At 43.2% G+C, this 20196-nt stretch overlaps 1 protein-coding gene across 1 annotated transcript; it reads right to left on the bottom strand.

Annotated features, from left to right (window-relative positions):
- Positions 1-4833: 4833 nt before the first annotated feature.
- Positions 4834-17455, bottom strand: AQP4 (aquaporin 4). Its single transcript, XM_074576886.1, is given in 6 exon segments — positions 4834-8820; positions 10740-10820; positions 11195-11359; positions 12290-12704; positions 17264-17309; positions 17312-17455. Coding segments are annotated over 6 exon segments (1005 nt in total). The 5' UTR covers positions 17331-17455; the 3' UTR covers positions 4834-8541.
- Between the last annotated feature and the right edge of the window lie 2741 nt (positions 17456-20196).

A 20196-nucleotide genomic window follows, 5' to 3' on the forward strand; every position in this document is an offset into this window, starting at 1 on the left:
GAATACAAGAAACACAAACATTATTTAGGCAGTTGTCTCAAATATGGAGGTTTTAATGATAAATTCTAAATAATTAGATAAATTCTAAATAATAAGAAAATGGATTAAAAAGGCTGGACTCAGAAGAAAAATGTAGGTCCATCATGAAATAAAGTTAATGGAAACTGTGTATTTTATTACAAAAAATACCATCTAAGGTGAAAATGAAGAACCTGAATCAGAAATTCAGATGCTTGGAGCTTCGTTGTAAAAACCTCAGCAGTCCCCATAGGGTCCCAAATTCCTTGGAGGGACAGCTGTCTATGCAGGAAGTATAGACAAATGAAGACCATGCGATGGAGGCTGCCATCAGAGTAAAGACATCAAACAGCCAGAAAAGTTAAAGCATCCTCAAATGACATTCTTTTTGACAAAGGAAAAACAAAAAGATAGTGAAAGACTTTGCTAGATGAGAAAACGAATTGTTCTACTTGATTCCATAAAACGTTTGAGGATTCAATCTGTAGAAAAGATAAAATAAAGTGTGGACGACCTGAAAGAAACAGAGATATATAAGAGGAAAAAAAGAACAAACTTCCCCCACCTCCAAACACACAGACCAACACACAAAGCAATTTTTCTAACTGGGGAGAGAATAAAATCATTTTGCTTTGACCTTTTCCTCACCACTCAGACACAATAGCGATAGCTGCTATATATAAACCTTAGATGCTCTTCATCTGTGCTCAACCAAAGGATATTTATTTTAACTCAGAAAGGCTAGTGGTAAAAGAAGTTGGGGGATATTTTATTTACACAATGATAAATTAACCTATGGATCTCTTCTCTAAGGGTAGCTCTAGGAATGACTAGGATGCAGAGAGATCCAGATGGACTTTTTGACCTCCTTTGTTAAAGCTCCCTCCATGGTATTTGCTGGGCTTTTTCAGAGCTAAAAGGTTGGAGGACACAAAGCTTTATTCTCACATTTTAGTCTTGACGTTAGATAAGCTTCTGCATTTATGCCCTAGCAACGTTTGCCTCCAGTAAATCTGAAGTATGCTGGGCAGCTGTGGAAGAAGGGAGAAAAACAAAAAAGCCTTGTGTCTGAAACATTTGTGTTTGTGTGCATCCTACCCTGTACAGCTGGTCTGACTCAGCTCTGAGAAGAGGCTGTGCAGCTGTTTCTCTGGAGCAATACCGGTGGGCAAACAGCAGCAGAGTCCAACATCTATGTACATCTTCCTGATCTCCAGAGTTCATTTTGTCCCTGCTCTGTCATCTTTAATCATGAAGCGTTAGACTTTTTCTTACTGGATATTCATGTGCATATGTTCAGAACGCACAAGGCCAATCAGCCATTGTTCCAGTTTTCCTATTGATGTTTTTCTTGCAAATCAGAGCCCAGGGACTTGCCACAAGCCCAAATCCCATCTTTTCAAAATTGATTACTTCTTTGCTGGGTCACTGTTTACTCTACTGGAATTGTCTGAGACTGGGTTCGTCTGGTGCAAACTGACTTCATGTCTTCTGTGAAGCTAAGGCGGGATTTAGCCTGTGCGCCGTACAAGGCAAGTACGGTGGCAAGTCAAGGCAGATGAGATGTCCCCGCTCTGGGACAACTCTGCTGCTGCCTAGGGAAAGTGGCCCCAAGTCCAAAGTGGCAGTAGCAGCTTGAAGAAGCTCGGAGAAGGAGGCTCTAGAGACTAAACCGTCTCATTCTAGCTCTGATGAGCTCATTCAGCTGGAAAGGCAGGGAATAAAGCAACACAAAACAAAATAAGCATGAATTCTAGTCTGAAGATGGGACCACTAGGCAGATAGGTACTGAGATACCACACAAATGGAAATAATTAGGCACTGGAAGAGAATAGTGGAGATATCACTGGAATTATCAAAGGATTTTTTTGAGGAAAAATGGATGAATCTTCAATATCCTGAGATTTGCTGTTCCAAAGTAAAACAACAATCCCCACAGAATAGATGGGGCTAACCCTAAGGTAGCGTGGGATAGTGGTAAAATATTTCTCATGCTAGAGGGCTCCAAAATGTGTAAGGTAATCAATTTTTAAATGCTTTGAGTGTGGGGAAAAAAAAAAAAGCCTTATGGCAAATGAAACTTGGGCAGAAGAGCAGCAAAACCCAATTGGCTCCATGGCAGTAGGAGACAGCCATGGCCCCTCTTCATTCAGAAAGCCATATTGCTCACAAATAAGTGGAAATCAATGACCAAGTCATTCGGATCCCAGTGGGGCATGAAGCAATCTGAAATGGCAGCTGATCTCCCATGGTTTTACCCATGGATCTTGTCCACTGCTGGGAAGAAGTAAATACAATGGCTGTGCAAAGTTGTGCATCTCTGTGCATCTTTTACACACATGTGTGCGCACACATAGAGTCTATTAATATGACCTTTGAGACATATTGTGAATTCCAGAGCTTTCTATGAAGATTCATATCAAAAGGGAAGTGGGGAGGGAACACCACAGGCAGGTCGTTGCTGTGCGTGAGTGGAGAAGAGCAGTTGGGAGCTCTTTGTCAGGTGCACCCACAGAAAGCCTCTGCCTCTCCCCATCCCAGGTGGTGAGGTGAGAGACAAATAGTACAAGCTCCTTTCGCCTTTCAAAAGAACCTTGTGATAGCTTTTTTAGCTAGATTATGCCACAGCCATTGTACTTATAAGGATTGCTTTTCTAATGAGGCAAGGAAGGTCAAAAGAAATTAATAGCCAAGATAACAGTTATCAGTCTGATATAAATAAAGCGGCTTATAACGTTTGCAGTACATCACAATCTGCAACAGATAAAGAAGTCTAAAGGCAAAGGAGGGTTTAAAAGCAAGCTGATATTGGGAATATCTGCACTCTAAGTTCTCTTTTTAAGCAGATAACTGGGCCAGAGTTGCTGTTTGTAGTTGTTGCTGCTGAAGCCAGACCTGCCACTGAAGCTTAGTGTATGGACATCACTCACCCAGCATGGCTCAGCCTCTCCCACTTGATGGCTCAGATGTGATCCACAAACCTACGCACATGTCCTCATACAAAAGGAACCATGTTTTAACCCCATAAGTGATACCACAGGGCCAGTAACCACTGGGTAAGAGGTACATTGTAAAGATCTCCCTTACCTGCACTGTTGCTTTCTTGTTCTTCCCAGGACGCTTCTTCATCTTGACCCTGCAGACATCTACATCGCTACTTGTTCGCCCTTCTAACTCTCCAGACACCTAGATTCCTGTTTTGTGAGTGTCTCAAAATGTCCAAGGGGGTCCTGCCTTATGTGATTGTGACTCCAAAATAATTTTACTAGTCCTGCCTAAATTCCCTTGGGAACCTGTTTCAGTAAGGTACAGATCACATATGTAGTAAATTATATGCCACGCACACACGTCCCTGTCCCTCCCCCCCCCGCAAAGTCTCTTGAGAGGTGCCTCTGGAGCTTGGATATGAAGAAGCTGAAAGCAAGAGCCAAATCACTGCAAGGGGTGAGCTTCAGGCATGAGCCTGCTCTCAGCCCTTCCTGCTGATTAGATGCTATCCCAGGGGATGGGTTTTCATATTAATAATTTTCAGGATCCTAATTTACCTCCATGAATGTCATACGTGTCTTAGGAGCTAAACTTTGCATTCCAAGCAAGGAGCCAGACAACCAGAAATGTAATTGCTACAGGACCCGATTTCCATTGTTGAAGTTCCTCATGGGAGCTTGGTCTCACAAGCCAAGCTTTAGCGAAAGGACTCTGAAGTGCCAGTGTCATGTTGATCACTTTTCAAAACCTTAGCTCTCCACTAGTCCTACGAGTTTTAAAACCACCTGGCAAAATCAGTGATGTACGTCTACCAGCATAATTTTTGCCCTATTTGGTTTAGCTCGTTTTCACAAAGATATTAAATCTCTTTCACAATCATCTCTCTTCACTGATGAATATTTTTCCACAGTAAATCATTCATTCTCAGTTGCACACACTTCCACACTTCTCTTGGACATGTTCTATTGGCTGGATTGGGATTTTTCCTTATATTTCAGTCCTGAGCTTTAGGATCATTAAATGTTTCCAGTGACCACAAGATGCTTTTTTTTTCATTTTAACAGAAAATTTATTTGCAACAGTAGAGTGAGATACAGTAGAATACAAGTGGGAACCAGATAATCATGTATTATTTTATAGTGTATTTTTCAGTAGATTATTGCAAATGTTACATATGGAAACTTCAAGTCCTATAACATTAGTTCTGATATCACGGTGACTAAGCACTTCAACAATAAGCAGTCTTGTGGAAAAATCCATGTACACTGTTTGCTTTACCTCATTTGTCCCAAATTACAGACCGCAACAGCATGATTTAGATCATGTAAGCGGATAACAAATAGTTCAGTCTATATTTGCATCTTGTCTATTTAGTAAGTCCTTGAGAAACTCAGACACACACGGGTTGATTTGAGATACAAAAAATTGTGCATGGTGTTTTCATCTCTCACCTTGGAAAGAAAGGTTCACAATGTAAACTCTCACATATTTTATTTAGATTAAAAATATTGGATGGTGTATAATATCCTGAATGTGTTACACAGACTGCAGAAAAAATGTTGCAGAGCACAGCAGCAAATGCTCTGCCACCAAGCACTAGAAAGGTGGAAAGATGAAGGCTATCTAGCTTTCTGAGCAGATACTGTGGCAATTATTAATAATCAGAAATAAAAAACATTTTGAAAAGCTCATATGCAAATACACGTGACGAGCCTAAACACTGCATGAGACGGGTCTCGGTCCTGCTTCCACTGAATGAATGAAAGACACAGCTCCCAAATGCTTCAACAGGAGAAGGGTTATGACGACAACTCAGATGCTGCAGGGTTTCTTTTTTTTTTTTTTCCTGAGAATAGTTAGAATTTGTTTGATAAACTCCTCAGAGTTCACACAACCCAAAAGGTATTTGTGTGCCTCAGTGTAACCACCCTTAGCTTCCATCCATCCCTTCTTTTCTGAAATCCAGTGACTAAATCTTTTGAATGTGTTTGTTAAAGTGCAAATATAGCATTGGAAACAATCGTGCCATCATGGAGGAGTGAGAGACTCATTCGTGTTTTTTTTTAGGACCTCAGAATGATGACGTGCCTGGCAGACTTCCTGTGATATCCATTCACTGTCATAAACAAAAGACATTTACCATTTCCTACCCCAACGAAGAAATACTTGAAGAGGACACCAAGTTATGTTATGAGGTGCAATTTCGAGCTGAAGGTCCTTAGAACATAAATCTCACTCGAACAGTATTAAAGTACATATTTTAAAATCATATTAAAGCAAAAATATTTCCAATCCAGAAAAAGGTCACGCCAGTCAATTATTTAACCAAATGTGACTATGGTACAGTGATGATACCACTGCAAAACAACCAGGAGAAACACATATCCCTGCAGGTCAAAGCTGAATCAAGTCCTAAGGGATGCTGAAGAGTGACATTCCCTTACATGAATGGTGATCTCTTGTGGTGGGGCTGAACCATCTGTGATGATGGCCACTCCTAAGGATTTACTTCAGGGTGGGTCATAAACCTCAAGTTGAACGCATGTCCTTGCAGAACTAAGTATCTTGCTGAAAGATGCTGATTTTGGAAAATGCACAGTGAAGCACATGAGAGAAGCCATCACGCCCCCCCAAAAGCTTAGGATCATTTCCACTGTAGTCAATGACAAACTCCTCCATGAGTCTCTTTCTGTGGGAGCAGGAGCAGACTTCTCTTATCTTGCTTTCCTACTAATGTCCTATGCCATGGCAACATTCTTTACTGTCTAGTGGTTTCTATCTCAGCTTCCCTTCTTTTCCCTAATCTTCTCAGAAGCCTCAGTACCTTATCTCTGATAGTCTCCGAGTGAGGAGTTCTCCTGGGACTGGTTCTGAGTGTTTGCTACACTTCATTAATACAGAGTGTTTCAAGGAAAAAAGTCCTCCTAACTGGGGTGGCTGGTGCTGTGCTTGTGTTATGCTCACCTCGGCAAGAGAATCAGGCTGCGTGAGGAAAATACCCATCAAGCCATTTGTATAAAGGACCCTTAAGCATAAAACAAATCACAGCTTCTTATTTAAATAACACAGTACCATGCAAAATTCACAAATCAAGAGCTTCTAAGGAGTGTCTTTAAATACAAAAATGCAAACCTTTGCTTAAAAATCCACCAGTGCTATGTGTATTACTCTTTATTTTACCTGTTTAAGCCATGCAAAAGGTTTAATCAAAGTGTCCCTTTAACAAATACAGCATTTGAAGGGAAAAAAAAAAAAAGAAGAAAAAAAAGCCAGAACAAACGTCGAGATCAAAAAAACCAACCAAACCACAAGTTTTGATCTTTCTCATTGAGTCTATTTAGCATGGTATTTACCCATCTGAGCAGAGGTATGCAGGGGTCTAAACCACCACGCCTCTGTTGCCCTTCCCCAGGAGACTTAGCCCTTGCTGTGGGAAGGAGCCCTTATCTGCTATTTGACATTGCCCCTTGCCAGTCCCTAACCATGCTCGTGCCCTTGAACCGTGATGCTGCCACTGTGTCGGGCCACAGCTGAGGACAAATATCAGCTGTTTTACTAGTCTCGACAGGCAGCCACTGCTGTGACGCTGCAACAAGTATGTGACGGGGACCGTGCCTAGCAGTAGGGCTCACACGTCGGGAGCGGGGCTGTTGTTGGGTCACCCAAGGAAGCCCTGTCCCGCACCCATGTGTGGTGCCCGGGGGGTGCAGGGGAAGGGAGCGTGGTCCAGCTGCAAAGGCATGGAGGAGTCATGAGTTTCATGCTCCATGCGGGGAGCTTGCGACACACTCTAACAGGGTTTAAGACAAGAAAAGCGTGAAACTAAGAAAATGAGTATGGCAGGACATGCTGGGAGTTGGGGTAGTAGAATTGCCTTTGGATCATAGTGCACAGATTTGAGTGTAGCAGTGGTTTATTATCTCATTAGAAACGTCTAATTCCCTGTAATAAAGATTGCATGTAGAGCATGTCAAAGAGCAGACAAGGCTATTACAGCCCACAGCCAGGACTAATGCTTTTTTTTCCCTCTTATTGCTAAATAGGCAGAAGTAGCTTTTCAATTTCAAAATAAAAACTATACAATTACAATAATAGTACCACGCTCCTGACTGCTCTGCAGCTGCATATTGTAAAACTCGAAGCCACTGATCAGAAACAAAAGCAGTAAAACACAGTAACAGCTTTACAGAAATGTTCTGCTGGGGTGAGTACGTCTGTCAAAATACTTGTATACGGGAAAGATTGATTACTGAACATATTTCGTGTTCCTTTCCCCCTAAAAAACCCTGCAAGTGCTCGCATCTTTTCCTAATGACAGATAAAGAAACCTTTGCCAGAGGTGTAATTAAGACCATATGAACAGTGGAACAAGCATGAATCCTGTTCAAATAGTTAGGCATCGGTTACAACAAAAAGCCAGAAGCAGTCATATTTTTATCATCTGTTATAAAAAAATATTTCCCAATCAGTGTTTCAATACAGTTAAAAGTTAAAAACCCTCTACATTACTAATAAATTAAAAACCCATATCTCCAACCATCTTGTAAGAAAGTAGGTAAGTAATTTAAACCCTTAGTTTACATAAATTAGCACAGAAATGTGTATTTGAACAAGCGCACTGAAAACAGATATGCCTTCTTTTCTTCTGATATCTTTTATTTGAGTTATTAAGTAACAGGAAAGCCTTTATATTCTTTGCATGACCTTCAGAGTCTGCTTACACTAAATGGTCAATAGTCAAACCCCAGGAGAATGTTTCACCAGATAGACAATGACAAGAGGGAGCAAGAAGTACAGTTAAATGCTTTGCAGCCTTATTACAGTTCAACATTCAGTTTCAGCGTATTTACTCCCGGGAAGGGATGAAGGTAATATATTTATACTGCAAATCACAGGAGTGAGATATGATGGGTTGATAGAATTTTTATTTTTTTTTTTAAACCTATTAAAGTATCATTTTTTCAGAGGTAGTTTGCAAGGCAACAGTGATGTACCTGAATGGAAACAATACTCCTTTGCTTGACTGTGGATAAAACTCTTAAATACTGTTGGTGCTGTCCCTGAACCTCGCTTAATGGGTAAGATGTTCTAATCGGAGCTGACAACAGCCAATTAAGTGTCAGAAGAACAATCTGATAAGTAGGTCTTTATGTCTATAGGCATTTCCTGGTATGTCTCAACTGTCAATCTGAATGTTAAACATCTCTATCTTTATCTCATTATTGACTGATTTATTAAAGGAGAATGCTTTCATCTCTTTTTTTTTTTGATTTTGGGGTTGCTCCAGAAAGAAGGAAAGGAAAATACTAGGAACACCTCTCGATTTGGAATAATAGAAGGGGAACACTAATTATAGCAAAAGCCTAATCTTCCAACTGAGCCGGCGTATGGTTTGGTGATACCACTACCACACACACCATACCTGCTAAGAAATGGTAGACACTCAGTCTAGAGGAGATCTGTTTCTTTAATAGGTGGAAGGATATCTGTGGACGTGCTAGCAGGCTGCTCTCTGCTTTCAGTGCTTCTTGCTAGTCATACAGAAGACAACACCTCGCTGGATGGATCTCTTCCCTTCTTGTCCTCACCCCTGTCGATATCAATCACATGAACTATGCCAGGCTTCAGGATCAGGTCGTCGGTCTCTACGTGGCTCCTGTTATCGTCCACCTCGATGTACTTCCCTTTGGACGGCTGGGTAGCCTTACTGAAGACATCTTTAAAACGGCGCTTGAGTTCAACGTCTGGGCAATAGACGTACTCATAAAGAGCACCAGCAAGGACTGCTCCTATTATTGGCCCCACCCAATACACCTGCAAAAAGAGGTGGAAAAGAGACAGGCATTAAGCTCTACAGCAAATGAAAAAGCCAGGGTACCACAGTAAAGCATGTTACTACAGACTTCACTCGGAAAACTTTCTGCAAAATATCCTGGCCCAATCGTTCAAACTGACTCTCCAGAAATGCATGGTCACATAGTTCCCTGGCTTTCATGAATGAACTGGGATGAAATATGCCATCGTACCAGTTTACGTGACAGAGAAGTGTAACTACCATAGATGGTGACCGGGAGCTCTGCAATTAAGTGACTGCTCTAAAAATCACATATGTAATTGGTCAAAAGGCAGTCTCTTAGGCAGTTAATGGCATTAGTCCTAGGTCACCCCTTTGTTTTTCCAAGAGGTCTTGTCTAAATTTTCATTGCTTATTGCCAGCTCTAGATAACCTATATGGACTGTTTGCAAAGATGACACAAAATAAACATCAGTGCAGAGAACTGATTTCCTTTTGCATTTTCACCCAAGACGAGAATGAAATTTTAAGGAAACAAAACCTTTCCTAGTGTATAAACAAACAATTCTACTTCAGAATTTCAGACTCACATTTCCAAAATAATCCAAATTTGGCTTCTGATCCTGCAGAATCCAACAAGCAGTCAGCTACCTGATTATCTAATTTGAATAAGCAAATACAACCAACAGACACAACTTTGTAGGGTACCTATCTATTTCTGCGTGATGGGCAGCAGTTCTATAACATTAGTAAGTGCAGAAGCCCATGTCAATGGTATGCCAATGTCGCTGCACTGGAGGAGGAGAAAAGGCCATCTTTCCAAGGGACCGGGACAGTAGCTAAGCTTTTCCTACAAGTTTCTCCATGCTACATTTGTTTATTGTTTACGGCTTTAGTTATAAATTACAGGCTCCCTCAGAGTATGGATAATTAATCTTGTGAAAAACTACAGCAGTTTTTCGTATGAACAAGCCATTCACTGATAACTGGGTAAATCTGCCTCAATAGGATAACTCTTGGGAACAAAGTTACACATGGTATCGTGTTTGCAGAATTGGAGCCTTAGGGCCTGAAGACAACGCTATTTCTGTTATTAGCTGCAGCAGGAGCAATGTGGGCTTCGTACTTTAAAAATCAAGAAAATCCTTATATGCACTGTAATATGCAGCTCTTACAGCTAGCATTGAAAGCGTCCCTAGAAGTGCCTTCCCTGCCTTTAATTAGGTGAGGCCGAGCTGCAATCCATCTCTCTCTTATAAAATGTGAATTAGTTTTTAATAAGTTTAATAGTGGGATGCTATAGAAAAATGACTGCATCATTCACAAGCTGTTTACCAAATTGTTTCCTGCGCAAATGCTCCTAGTTAAGCTGACGCTTTCAAATTGAAGCAGGTAACATCTGGTCTGGTCTGCGAAGACCAGACTGCAACCCCTTCATCTCTCACTGCGGGCATTTGCCGAGGCAGGTTCTCCCCTGGGAACCAGATCACAGAGGGTCCCCACTCTCATTTTACACGTCTGCCCCAATTTGCTGCAGAACCAGGTGAAACGTGAAGCCGACGGAATTACTTCTATAACTTCTCATCAGCGTGGCCGAGGGGTTTGCAATCTGCCTCGGAGGATTTTTCTTTCCAGCAGTTCAATTCTTTCAGTCTCGCTGGATTGCTTTTTTTGTTTTGAGCTTTTTGTACGATTTCCTTTCTACGCCAGCTACTACCTCCACAAAACGGCCCCTGGACAGCAAGATGCTATTCCAGCCCACCACAGTCCTGGGCGAGGAGCTTAATTACACCAAAGCTTGTGGCAGGTCAGCGCCTGTCTCCCTCAGTGATGGTCTCTATGGGACATACTGGAATAGATAACCAAAAGCAAAATGATGTATGAAAAATCCTGATAGCCGTTTGTCGCTATGGCGAAGGAAGCATGAAAGCAGAGTTACCCATTGGTTTTCCCATCTCCCCATGATGACGGCAGGCCCAAATGATCGAGCTGGGTTCATACTGGCACCAGTGTAATTGATCTAAAGCAGAGACAAAATGTTACCTGTTATTAAAGTCATGAAGGTAGTTATTCAACTTCTGCTGGTCCTTGTACTATGGGGACACCCTGGCTTTGTATGGCTTCTAATCTCGACGGCGAGTATTGTCACTCTCCTGAGTCTTATCACAAAATTAACAAAGTCATCACATACATAAACAGGCAGAAAAGCTCTGATGCAACACCCTACCCAAGGGGACCCTCCTGCTACTCCAAAGGGTTTTGGCGTGGATCCATAAAGAATATAGCAGCTATATAGCTACAGCAGCCATAAAGGCCACGGAAGTTTCCATTTACTTCTGAAGTAGTCATAAAGGGACAAAGGGTCTATTTTTTAAAAAGAAGCCATTAACTTACAGCAAATAAATGTCCAATTGCAACAGAAAATCCAATTGCTAAAGCTACTGAACCAGTGACATCACTTCGTTTTGAATCACAGCTGGCAAAAATAGTAAAAACCAGCTGGAATGTAATTATCAACTCCACCAGGAGTCCATGGCCAGCGGAAAGATCCCCATGTACCTGGAAGAAGGGAAAGAAACACCGGAGATGAAGCAAAGGTGATTTTGTATGTGGTAGCTTTCTGATTTATGTTAATTGTATTTCAATGAAAGATATTTCTAAATGGTACACAGTGAAAGTATACAACAATGAACTTTTGGAGGTACAGATTCTCCCCCAAACACCCTTTTCTCCCTTTTTTCCTAATTAAATTTTAAATTCTTTTATTTTATTTTGAGAGCCATGGAAAATTACTGCTGGACTGAGAACAGAAGGCTCAACAGTAACACCCAACAAGAACTTCAAAGTTAGACTGCAGAAGAATAGTTTATTTTTACACAGGGATTTGCAAATGCTGCACTTCCCCTTCACCTTTTTTTTTCTTGGGAGCACTGTAATTTACTATTCAATTATAAATTCATTAATTAGCCCTGACTTAATTAATTTAAATTTCAATTAAAAATTAAGCAGTGTGCGGCTCAAGTGCATTTTTAATAAGTCCTGCAACAGGGCTAACTGATGGCATTCCTTATTAGTTTAGAACAAAGCTGAAATCTAAGCCACAATCTATTTCAAAAGTATGTCATTTTAAATTGATGTTTTTTCAATCCCCATCATAACGGCATAGAATTAATTTCCCCCTCCCCAGCCCATATAAAAATGGCATTTCACGCATATATTATTTAAATTGTGTATGTAAATTAACATTACCTGCTGTCATCAGATTTGGGGAAGTTCTAGGAAAAAGAACTTCTATTAAAAGAACAGCTATAGACATTACGCTGCATAAACCCATCCTAAGGAGAGCTTTAAGCCCTGTCTAGATGTCGTAAATAAACCAGCAAGCTCTTAAAAATCTCTACTTGATCTCTCTTTATTCTGCGTGACACTGATTATGTTTTCTTAGGCGCTAAGCTAGTCTAGTTCAAGAGCCGGAGGAGAAGCGATTACCGCAGTGACTCCCAGGCCTCCTACCACGCTTGGCGGTGTGACGAGGTAAAGGATGCCTGCGCCCACGATGGCTCCCAGGCACTGGGCAAGAATGTAGAAGACGGACTTGGCGAGGCTGATCTTCCTCGTGCAGACCATTGCCACGGTCACAGCAGGGTTAATGTGGCCTCCGCTGATGTGTCCAAAGCACTGCACCATGGTTGCAATGCTGAGTCCAAAGCAGAGGGAGATAAGGACCATGTCTACAGGCAGGGGCTTCTCTGCTCCACCCCAGTTGATCGTGGAGCCGAGGCTCAGGAGGACAAAAATGAGCATGGCCAAAAATTCTGCCGAAACGGCTTTCCAGAAGGGCTGTGTCCAGACTCCTTTAAAGGCCACCATGATGCTCTCAAACTTACACAGACGTCCACACTTACTGAAAAGGAAAACACAGCTTCATCAGAAGTCACCAAATAAGCCTTATGCTCTCCTGTCAGGGAGCTGCTATCCAGCAGACCTTGGAGAGAAGGTGGCAACGCTGAGTATCCTCGGGCTGGGACAACCGGAGACTGAACTCTCAGAGCAGACTGCCCTTAAAACATAACCGGTGTTGGAGTGTCTGCAGGACACAGGGTAATCAACCACCCCTTGAGAGAAGTCTGTCTGTGCAGCTTCAGTTCACAAAAAGCAACCTCTGTATCTTTTGAAATAGTCAGCAGAGGCTGACCTCTGCCTGACTTAGAGTCTGTACAGCCCCACCACTTCCAGGGGCCTCTTCACCATCATGCTCATTACATGGGTAGGTATCCTCTTTTTCTAAGCAAATCCATACTTTTCAGAAAGCAGGTATGATCAGTCAATAAAAACCCAACATCTTAGTCAAACCCTAGTGGTTTTGATAACGGTATAGTATTGGGAGGTTGTCCTGGGAGCTGTAAGAGAAAGTCTACTTGTTTGAACACTCGCACACACCAATATTTCAATTTATATTTATGCAAAGAGCAGTTTCTTCACTATGGATGTAGAGTAAAAATTGAATTCCGACAGGAGAATAGATGCAACCCTAAATCCTGACCTTTAAATCAATCACACAATCAATAAAGCGCTTTCTTTTTGGCTATGGGTGCTGAGTAAGCTGTGGAATAGAGCAATATTTTCTGTATGTGTGGTGCGTAGAACTCTGTGTGGCAAAGAAAGAAGTGTCTTGATTTTCCTCTCTGTCTGGAGATTCTATTTATTAGTCTACACTGCCTTCCTGATGAGTTGCAATTTTGCTAGATGTTCAGATACCTATGAAAGTGGGTCACCAAAGAAAAGTTATTTGTGGTATTAATAAATGAGGAGAATAAGCCAAAAGGGAAGCATTTTAATGAGTTTCTAAGGAATGCTAACAAGATTCTTCTCTAAAAACAAAAGCAAAAATCCTCCAACCCCTCCAAAAAGTAGAAAACAAAAGGAAGAATATTCAGCTGCTACATTTGGGAACAGAATTTCAAGTGGAAGACGGATGAATTTATGCTCAGTTATCTAAGGTAACGGAGATACAATGCATATTTAATACCACTTACATCAGAAAGAAGCATAAAAGGCACGTCTGCCCTTTTCAAGTTATTGCAAGAGGAATGGCCCATGAATTTCTTAACAGCTGCAGTGAGTTAGGGAAAGGCAATTTAATGCTGTGACTGGAGCAAATAATTTGTTTCCCTGTCTCATTTCTTATGCTAATTTACTGTGTATTTTGGATAGGTCATTTGAACTCTATCTCAGTTCTCTAGACTCTCAGATGAAAACAAAAATTACATTATCTCCTGCAAATGGCTGTTGTAAAGTGCTTGTGAAGTGATCTGAGAGACTTGAGCAGGACTTGCTCTGCTAGAGAAGAACTGAAGACAAAACCTCAAAAGAAAATAAAACCATCCCCCAAATCTTCTGATTTTGGGTCAAACTCAAGACAAATGGAAAGATGTTTTTGTAAGATCTCATACTAACAGTCAGTTAATGACCAACTATCTAGACTAGACCTTTTGTTCAAAATGGCCCAAAATCATTGCCTCCCCCAATGCTGAAGCTCTCGGGTATTTGGTCATCCTTACCTTTGAACCCTATGCCTAGATGCTCACTGAAACCTAAAGTCTTACCTCTGACAGCCTTACTATTTCCTCACGAATAATTTATTTTAGTGGCCCGAGCACAATACAGGTGCTATATTCATACTGAGAAAAGCTCATTTTCCCAGGGCGTGTCCAAGGTGAACATTTCATATAGGGATGAAGCATATCCTGAAGCCCATGGAAAAGAAACCTGGATGCACAGGCAAGGGAAGCAGCACTCATCCACCGTCTCACCCCCAGCCCAGCTGGGATGCAACCTGTACTTCCCCAACCTTTCGCTCGCTAAACAAAATGCAAGCCCCGGTGTTACATTCCAGACTTCTGCAAAATTTCCAACCACAAAGGGCACTATGGGGGGGAATGTAGGGTTTTGGAGCATGGGAGAGAAGGTATGGTGACTCCTGACCTCTTTGTCCAGCTGTGCCTGACCATCTCTTTCTGTACGCAGAGAATAGCGAGATCTGCAAACGAATTTCATTTGTTCATCCTGTAGAAGTGGATAGAAAAGGGTGTCTGTATTTGGTATTAAAATAGTGCAGCATTAGCTTCCTTCTAGTTGGGGAACATCTTGGAAGAACATATTAAGAATATGTGTGTGTGCCCATGTATGCAAGAGAGAGACAGGGAAGATGCAGAAGATCCCACCTAGTGAACTGCTGATGGGCCTGTCTAGAAGGAGGCTACCACTTGTGAAGGATGTACCGCTACTCCAACTGAGACCACGTGCAATTAATTCAATCAATATTATTTGCAGCCCTGAAAATGCAAAAATGTTGCATGCAAGCCAAAAGCATCATAGCTCAAACACAAAGGCTCGCTCATCAATATAAAGAAAGTTTCTGTTCTTCTAAAACAGCGTTCTACATGGGGAAAAAAAATCAAACTGGCAGAACTACACTGTCAGCCATACTTTGATAGTTAATGATTTAAACATCAATTTTTAATGCACACATGTTTTTCTTAAAATCATAGAATCTTCATGGTTGGAAAGGACCTTTGAGATCATCGAGTCCAACCAAATAACGTACAATCTCTGTCACTAGAGCATGCCCTGAAGTGTCAAGTCTAGACATTTCTTAAACACCTCTAGGGATGGTGACTCAACCACCTCCCTGGCAGGCTGTTCCAGTGCCTGACCACTCTTTCAGTAAAGTAATTCTTCCTAATGTCTAATCTAAACCCCCCCTGCCGCAACTTCAGACCAGTCTGTTTTTCTATGATTTCAACACCCAGCAAAATGCCCAGCTGTCACAGCCAAATTTTTCTTTCCAACTGTACACTTTTTTTCCTCACAGCAAAACCCCCTACAAATGTTAATAAAAGCTTAATACTGTGCTTGAGCCCCGAGTCCAAGTTTTCACTTAAATCCAAAGGCTATCAGCAACTTAGAAATCAACACCATCCCCAACACCCACTAGTTTTTCAGCATGCAGTTAATTTAAAGGCTTGAGATGAGACAGAGAGTGATGGCTGTGCCAGGTGTGAGACCAAACTGGGACTTTCCAGCAGCTGAGATTTGCCATCAAAGTTGCAGAACAATTTTTTGGATTAGTTGTTCATGTTTGCCTTAGATAAATACAAAATACGACAGAAAAAGAGAAAGACACTTCCACGTTATGGTCACACATTAACTTCACGTGTGGCCACAGCTGAAATTCCCTGGTCTGGACTACAAGATGACACAGCGGACTGTGTCTGATAGGATGCAAGGTAGGTTTTTACAGGTCATGTTGCCGTCAGGGCTGCAGGCACGATTACGGTTTCAAAGCCGCAACACTATCAATAATAACAAAGGCTTCACTACAAAAGTCGAATGCTATTTTAAAAATTCTTGCTTTTTCTCCCCAATAGCATGTCAAGGAGCAAACAGCCGGGAGGTGGGCTGGCAGCCAGCCGCTCCACACGACACCGCTGTGGCACAGGAGTTTCGTGCGTGCGGCGGCTATTTCCAGTGACATCTTCGCAGCAGACCCAGCTACTGCCCGACCTGCGCTGGCACCGCCGGCGGTGGCTCAAATGGACACCGGGCACCCGCTCGCCAGCCTCGGGGCCGGGGGGGGGGGGGGGGCACAGGCTACTGTTGCAAAACAAACGCACCACCGCAGGGCTCGCTTCTAACCATTGCGCCTCATTCTCCAGCACGATGCTGAATGAGCGACTGACATGGATGTCTCCAGGAGGTGGGGAGAGGGAGGCTTGGGAGCCCACTGCCGCAACTTTCCGGCTGTGCGGGAGCTGGGCTTTCTGCACGCACCTCTCCCCGTCCCAGCACCGCAAGTGGCGAATAAAACAAAGCTGTAGGGTGGGGGGAAGGAGGGGGGGTTGCAACCCTCCACCCTCCTTCTCACCTCGGGTGTGAAAACCCAAGGATGACTGAAAGGCTCCGGTAGTGCCTCCGGGGAGGGGGAGCCCGCTGCCCTGCGAGCCGTCCCTCAGCTGCAAAACACCGGGGAAAGGCAGCACCCCCGAGCCCCCCGACGGCGGGCAGGACAACGGCGGCGGCGGGGGAGTGTGCGTGGGTGTTCTCCGCGGGCGCGGAGAAGGGGCGCCCCTCCCGCAGCCGCGCACACCCACCGTCCCATAAAGTTATCTTCGGTTTGGGATGGGCTGCCCCCTCCCTTCTTTCCCTCCTTCCCTCCTTCCTTCCTTCCCTCCCTCCCTCCGTCTCTCTCTCCCTCCGCGCTCGCGGAGGGCCGCGCACTCACCCGCGGCGCGGAGCGGCCGCTCCGTCGCTCATGCCTGCCCGGCGGGCGCGGAGCCGCGGCGGGGCGGGCGAGCGGCGCTCGGCGGGGTGGGCTCGGGGGGGGTGGTGGTGGTGGTGGTGGTGGTGGTGGTGGTGGCACGGCTCCCAACCATGCGACTAGCCAGCCCCGCGGTCCCCTACCTGCTGCTCGGCGCGGGCGAAGGGTACTTGAGAGCCAGGCGACCGGCTGCGGGTCATTTGCGATCATGTGAATATGCAGATTAATTCAGGGGGGTTTCGCGGCTGCTTCTTAAATGAAGAAGCCCGGGGCCGAAGCGAGCCCACTGTGCTTCTGCAGCGGGGGGCTGCACAGCATGGGGAGAGACTCACAGGTTTCTCGGTTTCTTCTCTCTGCCGCGCACTGTATCGAAGGGGAAAAAAAAAAAAAAAGTCTAAGCAACTCTGCAGCCAGGGAGCTTTATCCATCATTTTAGATGGATATTAGAGCCTATTAGAACTCTACTGGTGACAAAAGTGTTTAATTTGTTGGAAGTTGCTAAATTCAACAAAGTTTTGCCCAGCGTGGAAAGCCAATGGAGGCCACTGAAAAGAACTGTTGAAATTAGACCATGATGCTGCTGAGGACATTCAGATGGTCCTCACCTTGAGCGAAACCCATTGAATCTACAGCATGAACACAAGCAAATGAAAAAGCAGCCCTTTACATAATAAGAAAAAATCAGTCACCTAAGTTGCCAGGCACAATTATTTTGTTAGAGAATGCATGGAAACTGTCACTTAAAGGAGGTAGGCATGAAAATGGAACAAAGTATCTAGAAAATCCTCCCCCCCCCCCCAGTGGCTTAGAACTTTGCATACAGTAAGAGTCTGTGTGTAAGTTATATACAAAATATTTTAAGGGACACGTTGTTCAAATGTTAAAGCAGGTTGAAATGGCATGTACAGAGAAACTACATCTACTGCCATGTGTCCATGCAGCAAGAGAAAGAATCAAAATTTGGCATGATGATCAGCCAGCCTGTACTGGATACACTGTACCAGATAATCTTTCTGAACTTTCAAAAACAGTGCAAGAGCTGAAGATCTTCTTTGGTCGTGGAAACCATGGACAGAAAGTCCTCTCAGCTTCTGCTAGGAGATTGTAGGTAATAATTTACACCAGGAAAAAGAAAGTATAACGTATAACACTATCAGTTTAGGATGTCCTGGACAAATTTGTACACACAGCAATAAAACAAGTCATGCCCCATGTGTTAAATACTTACCAATCACAGTTTATGGTACATGCAAGGTGATCATAAAATACAAATGTAGGTGTTTCTCACGTTTGCCTGCTCTTTCCCTAAAGCCATGTCATAAAGGAAACCAAGAGATATTCACAATTCGATGGCAAAAGAAAAACAGGCGGCTGGATATTTGCCTTTCTTGTTTTCAAGCTTTGCTTCATTTGCTTAAGTCTTGAGCTTAGTCAAGAGGGGGTGCAGTCATAATCATGCAGCTCTGCTCTTTCATTTGATATGTTTCATTTTTCAATCTACTCCCTTCACAACCTGCTACAGTGATTCCAGAAGTAACTTCAAGCCCTCACACTGTCTTACTGACACCTAAGCCCATCGTATACTTCATAGACTCACAGACCGACTTTTTCTGTTAAGGCTGGAGGAGGAGTTCCTCGCAGTGAGAGGATTTCAGTTAGGATGTTCCTCTGCAGAATGTTTGTTTACCCCTATTCCCCTTTTCCCCTCTGCCAGGAATTACTGTACAAAAAAATCTCCCTTTTAGTGCCCTGTTTCAAGCACATGTGCCTTCCCTTGGTGTGGCTTGAATGTGCCATATCCTTTCCCACCTGCATTTAGTGAAGTCATTATCTGATTATTTCAGCCTCTTACGCCATGGCTACTTCTGTCATACAAATCCTTTCCTCTGTTGTTCCAAAAGCTACAAAAGGCATCCCTACAAACCTCAAATTTCTTTCCAGTTTTGGAGCTGGCTATTTCACATCAGGGCTGAGTTTGCTTTCAGAGCTTTGCCCTGACAACACACTTGTTCTTTGGCACCTGCAGCCCGTTTGTTTGTTCACAAACAAAATTCACTTAGCAAGACCTCTAATTGCTTTTCCTTTTATTGCAGGTAGCATATATCTGCTCTTTTTTGATCTGCAGAGCAGATCACTGCCACATGGAGAAGCGAGAACATTAATAGCTTCTGTCACTGCTACCATTCTTATTACGATAGATCTTCTGGAGGATTAGGCAAAGATTGTGGCCACATAAACAGCGAAAGGCAATGCTTCGGGCGCAAACCTGGAGCAAACTGCACTGTGCCAGCTCTGATCAAGCAAACAGAGTATGTTCTGTTGAAAGCACAGAAGGCAAGGAAGACATCCCTTGAGATGGCTCTGAAAAACAAAGGAAAGCTGCCCCAGTTTGTCTAGGGATATATTTGGTGATGTTGGGAGTTGGGAATACATAGGTTCTTTTTTTTTTGGCTTACATATTTTCATCTTTTTAAAACCTGGGTTAACTCATTTTGGACTTCTGCCCAAGGATGGAATATTCCTCCTGCTGCTGTGCTCAACAGTTAAGGGAATAACTTACAAAAGAATATAAAAATGGTGTTAAAGCCCAATCCATGTCTGGGGAGGGAAGGGGGGGAAATATGCAGTAGAATCTCGCTATGCCTCTGCTTCTCCTTCACTGAACATTAAATACGAGTTTCTACAGTCATTTTTAGGGCATCATGAATTAAAGATTTCCTTAGGAATGTTAGCCATGGTGAGAAGATGCTGCAACACGTAAGACACATCCCCATTCCGAACAAGGACTTCCCAGACAGTTGAAGCGTGCTGGATCTGGGATTTTGGTTTGGTCTGTTATGGAGGAAAGGGCACACTGCCAAAGTCAGAGAGGAATGTGCAAACAGCTAATTCCAGCTAAAACAATATCAGGGAGAGAGGCAGAAAAACTCCCAGCACTAGATTCTGTCACCTCAGTGAATAGCAGTGTGGGAAGAGTCCCTTCGCTCCTACGGCGAGTCTGGTGGACATCCATCCTGGGCAACGCCGTCAGACTGTGGGGTTTGTCAGACAAGACTGAAGAAGAGAAAAGAAAGAC

Source organism: Larus michahellis, chromosome 2 (assembly GCF_964199755.1).
Source record: "Larus michahellis chromosome 2, bLarMic1.1, whole genome shotgun sequence".
Taxonomy (NCBI): domain Eukaryota; kingdom Metazoa; phylum Chordata; class Aves; order Charadriiformes; family Laridae; genus Larus; species Larus michahellis.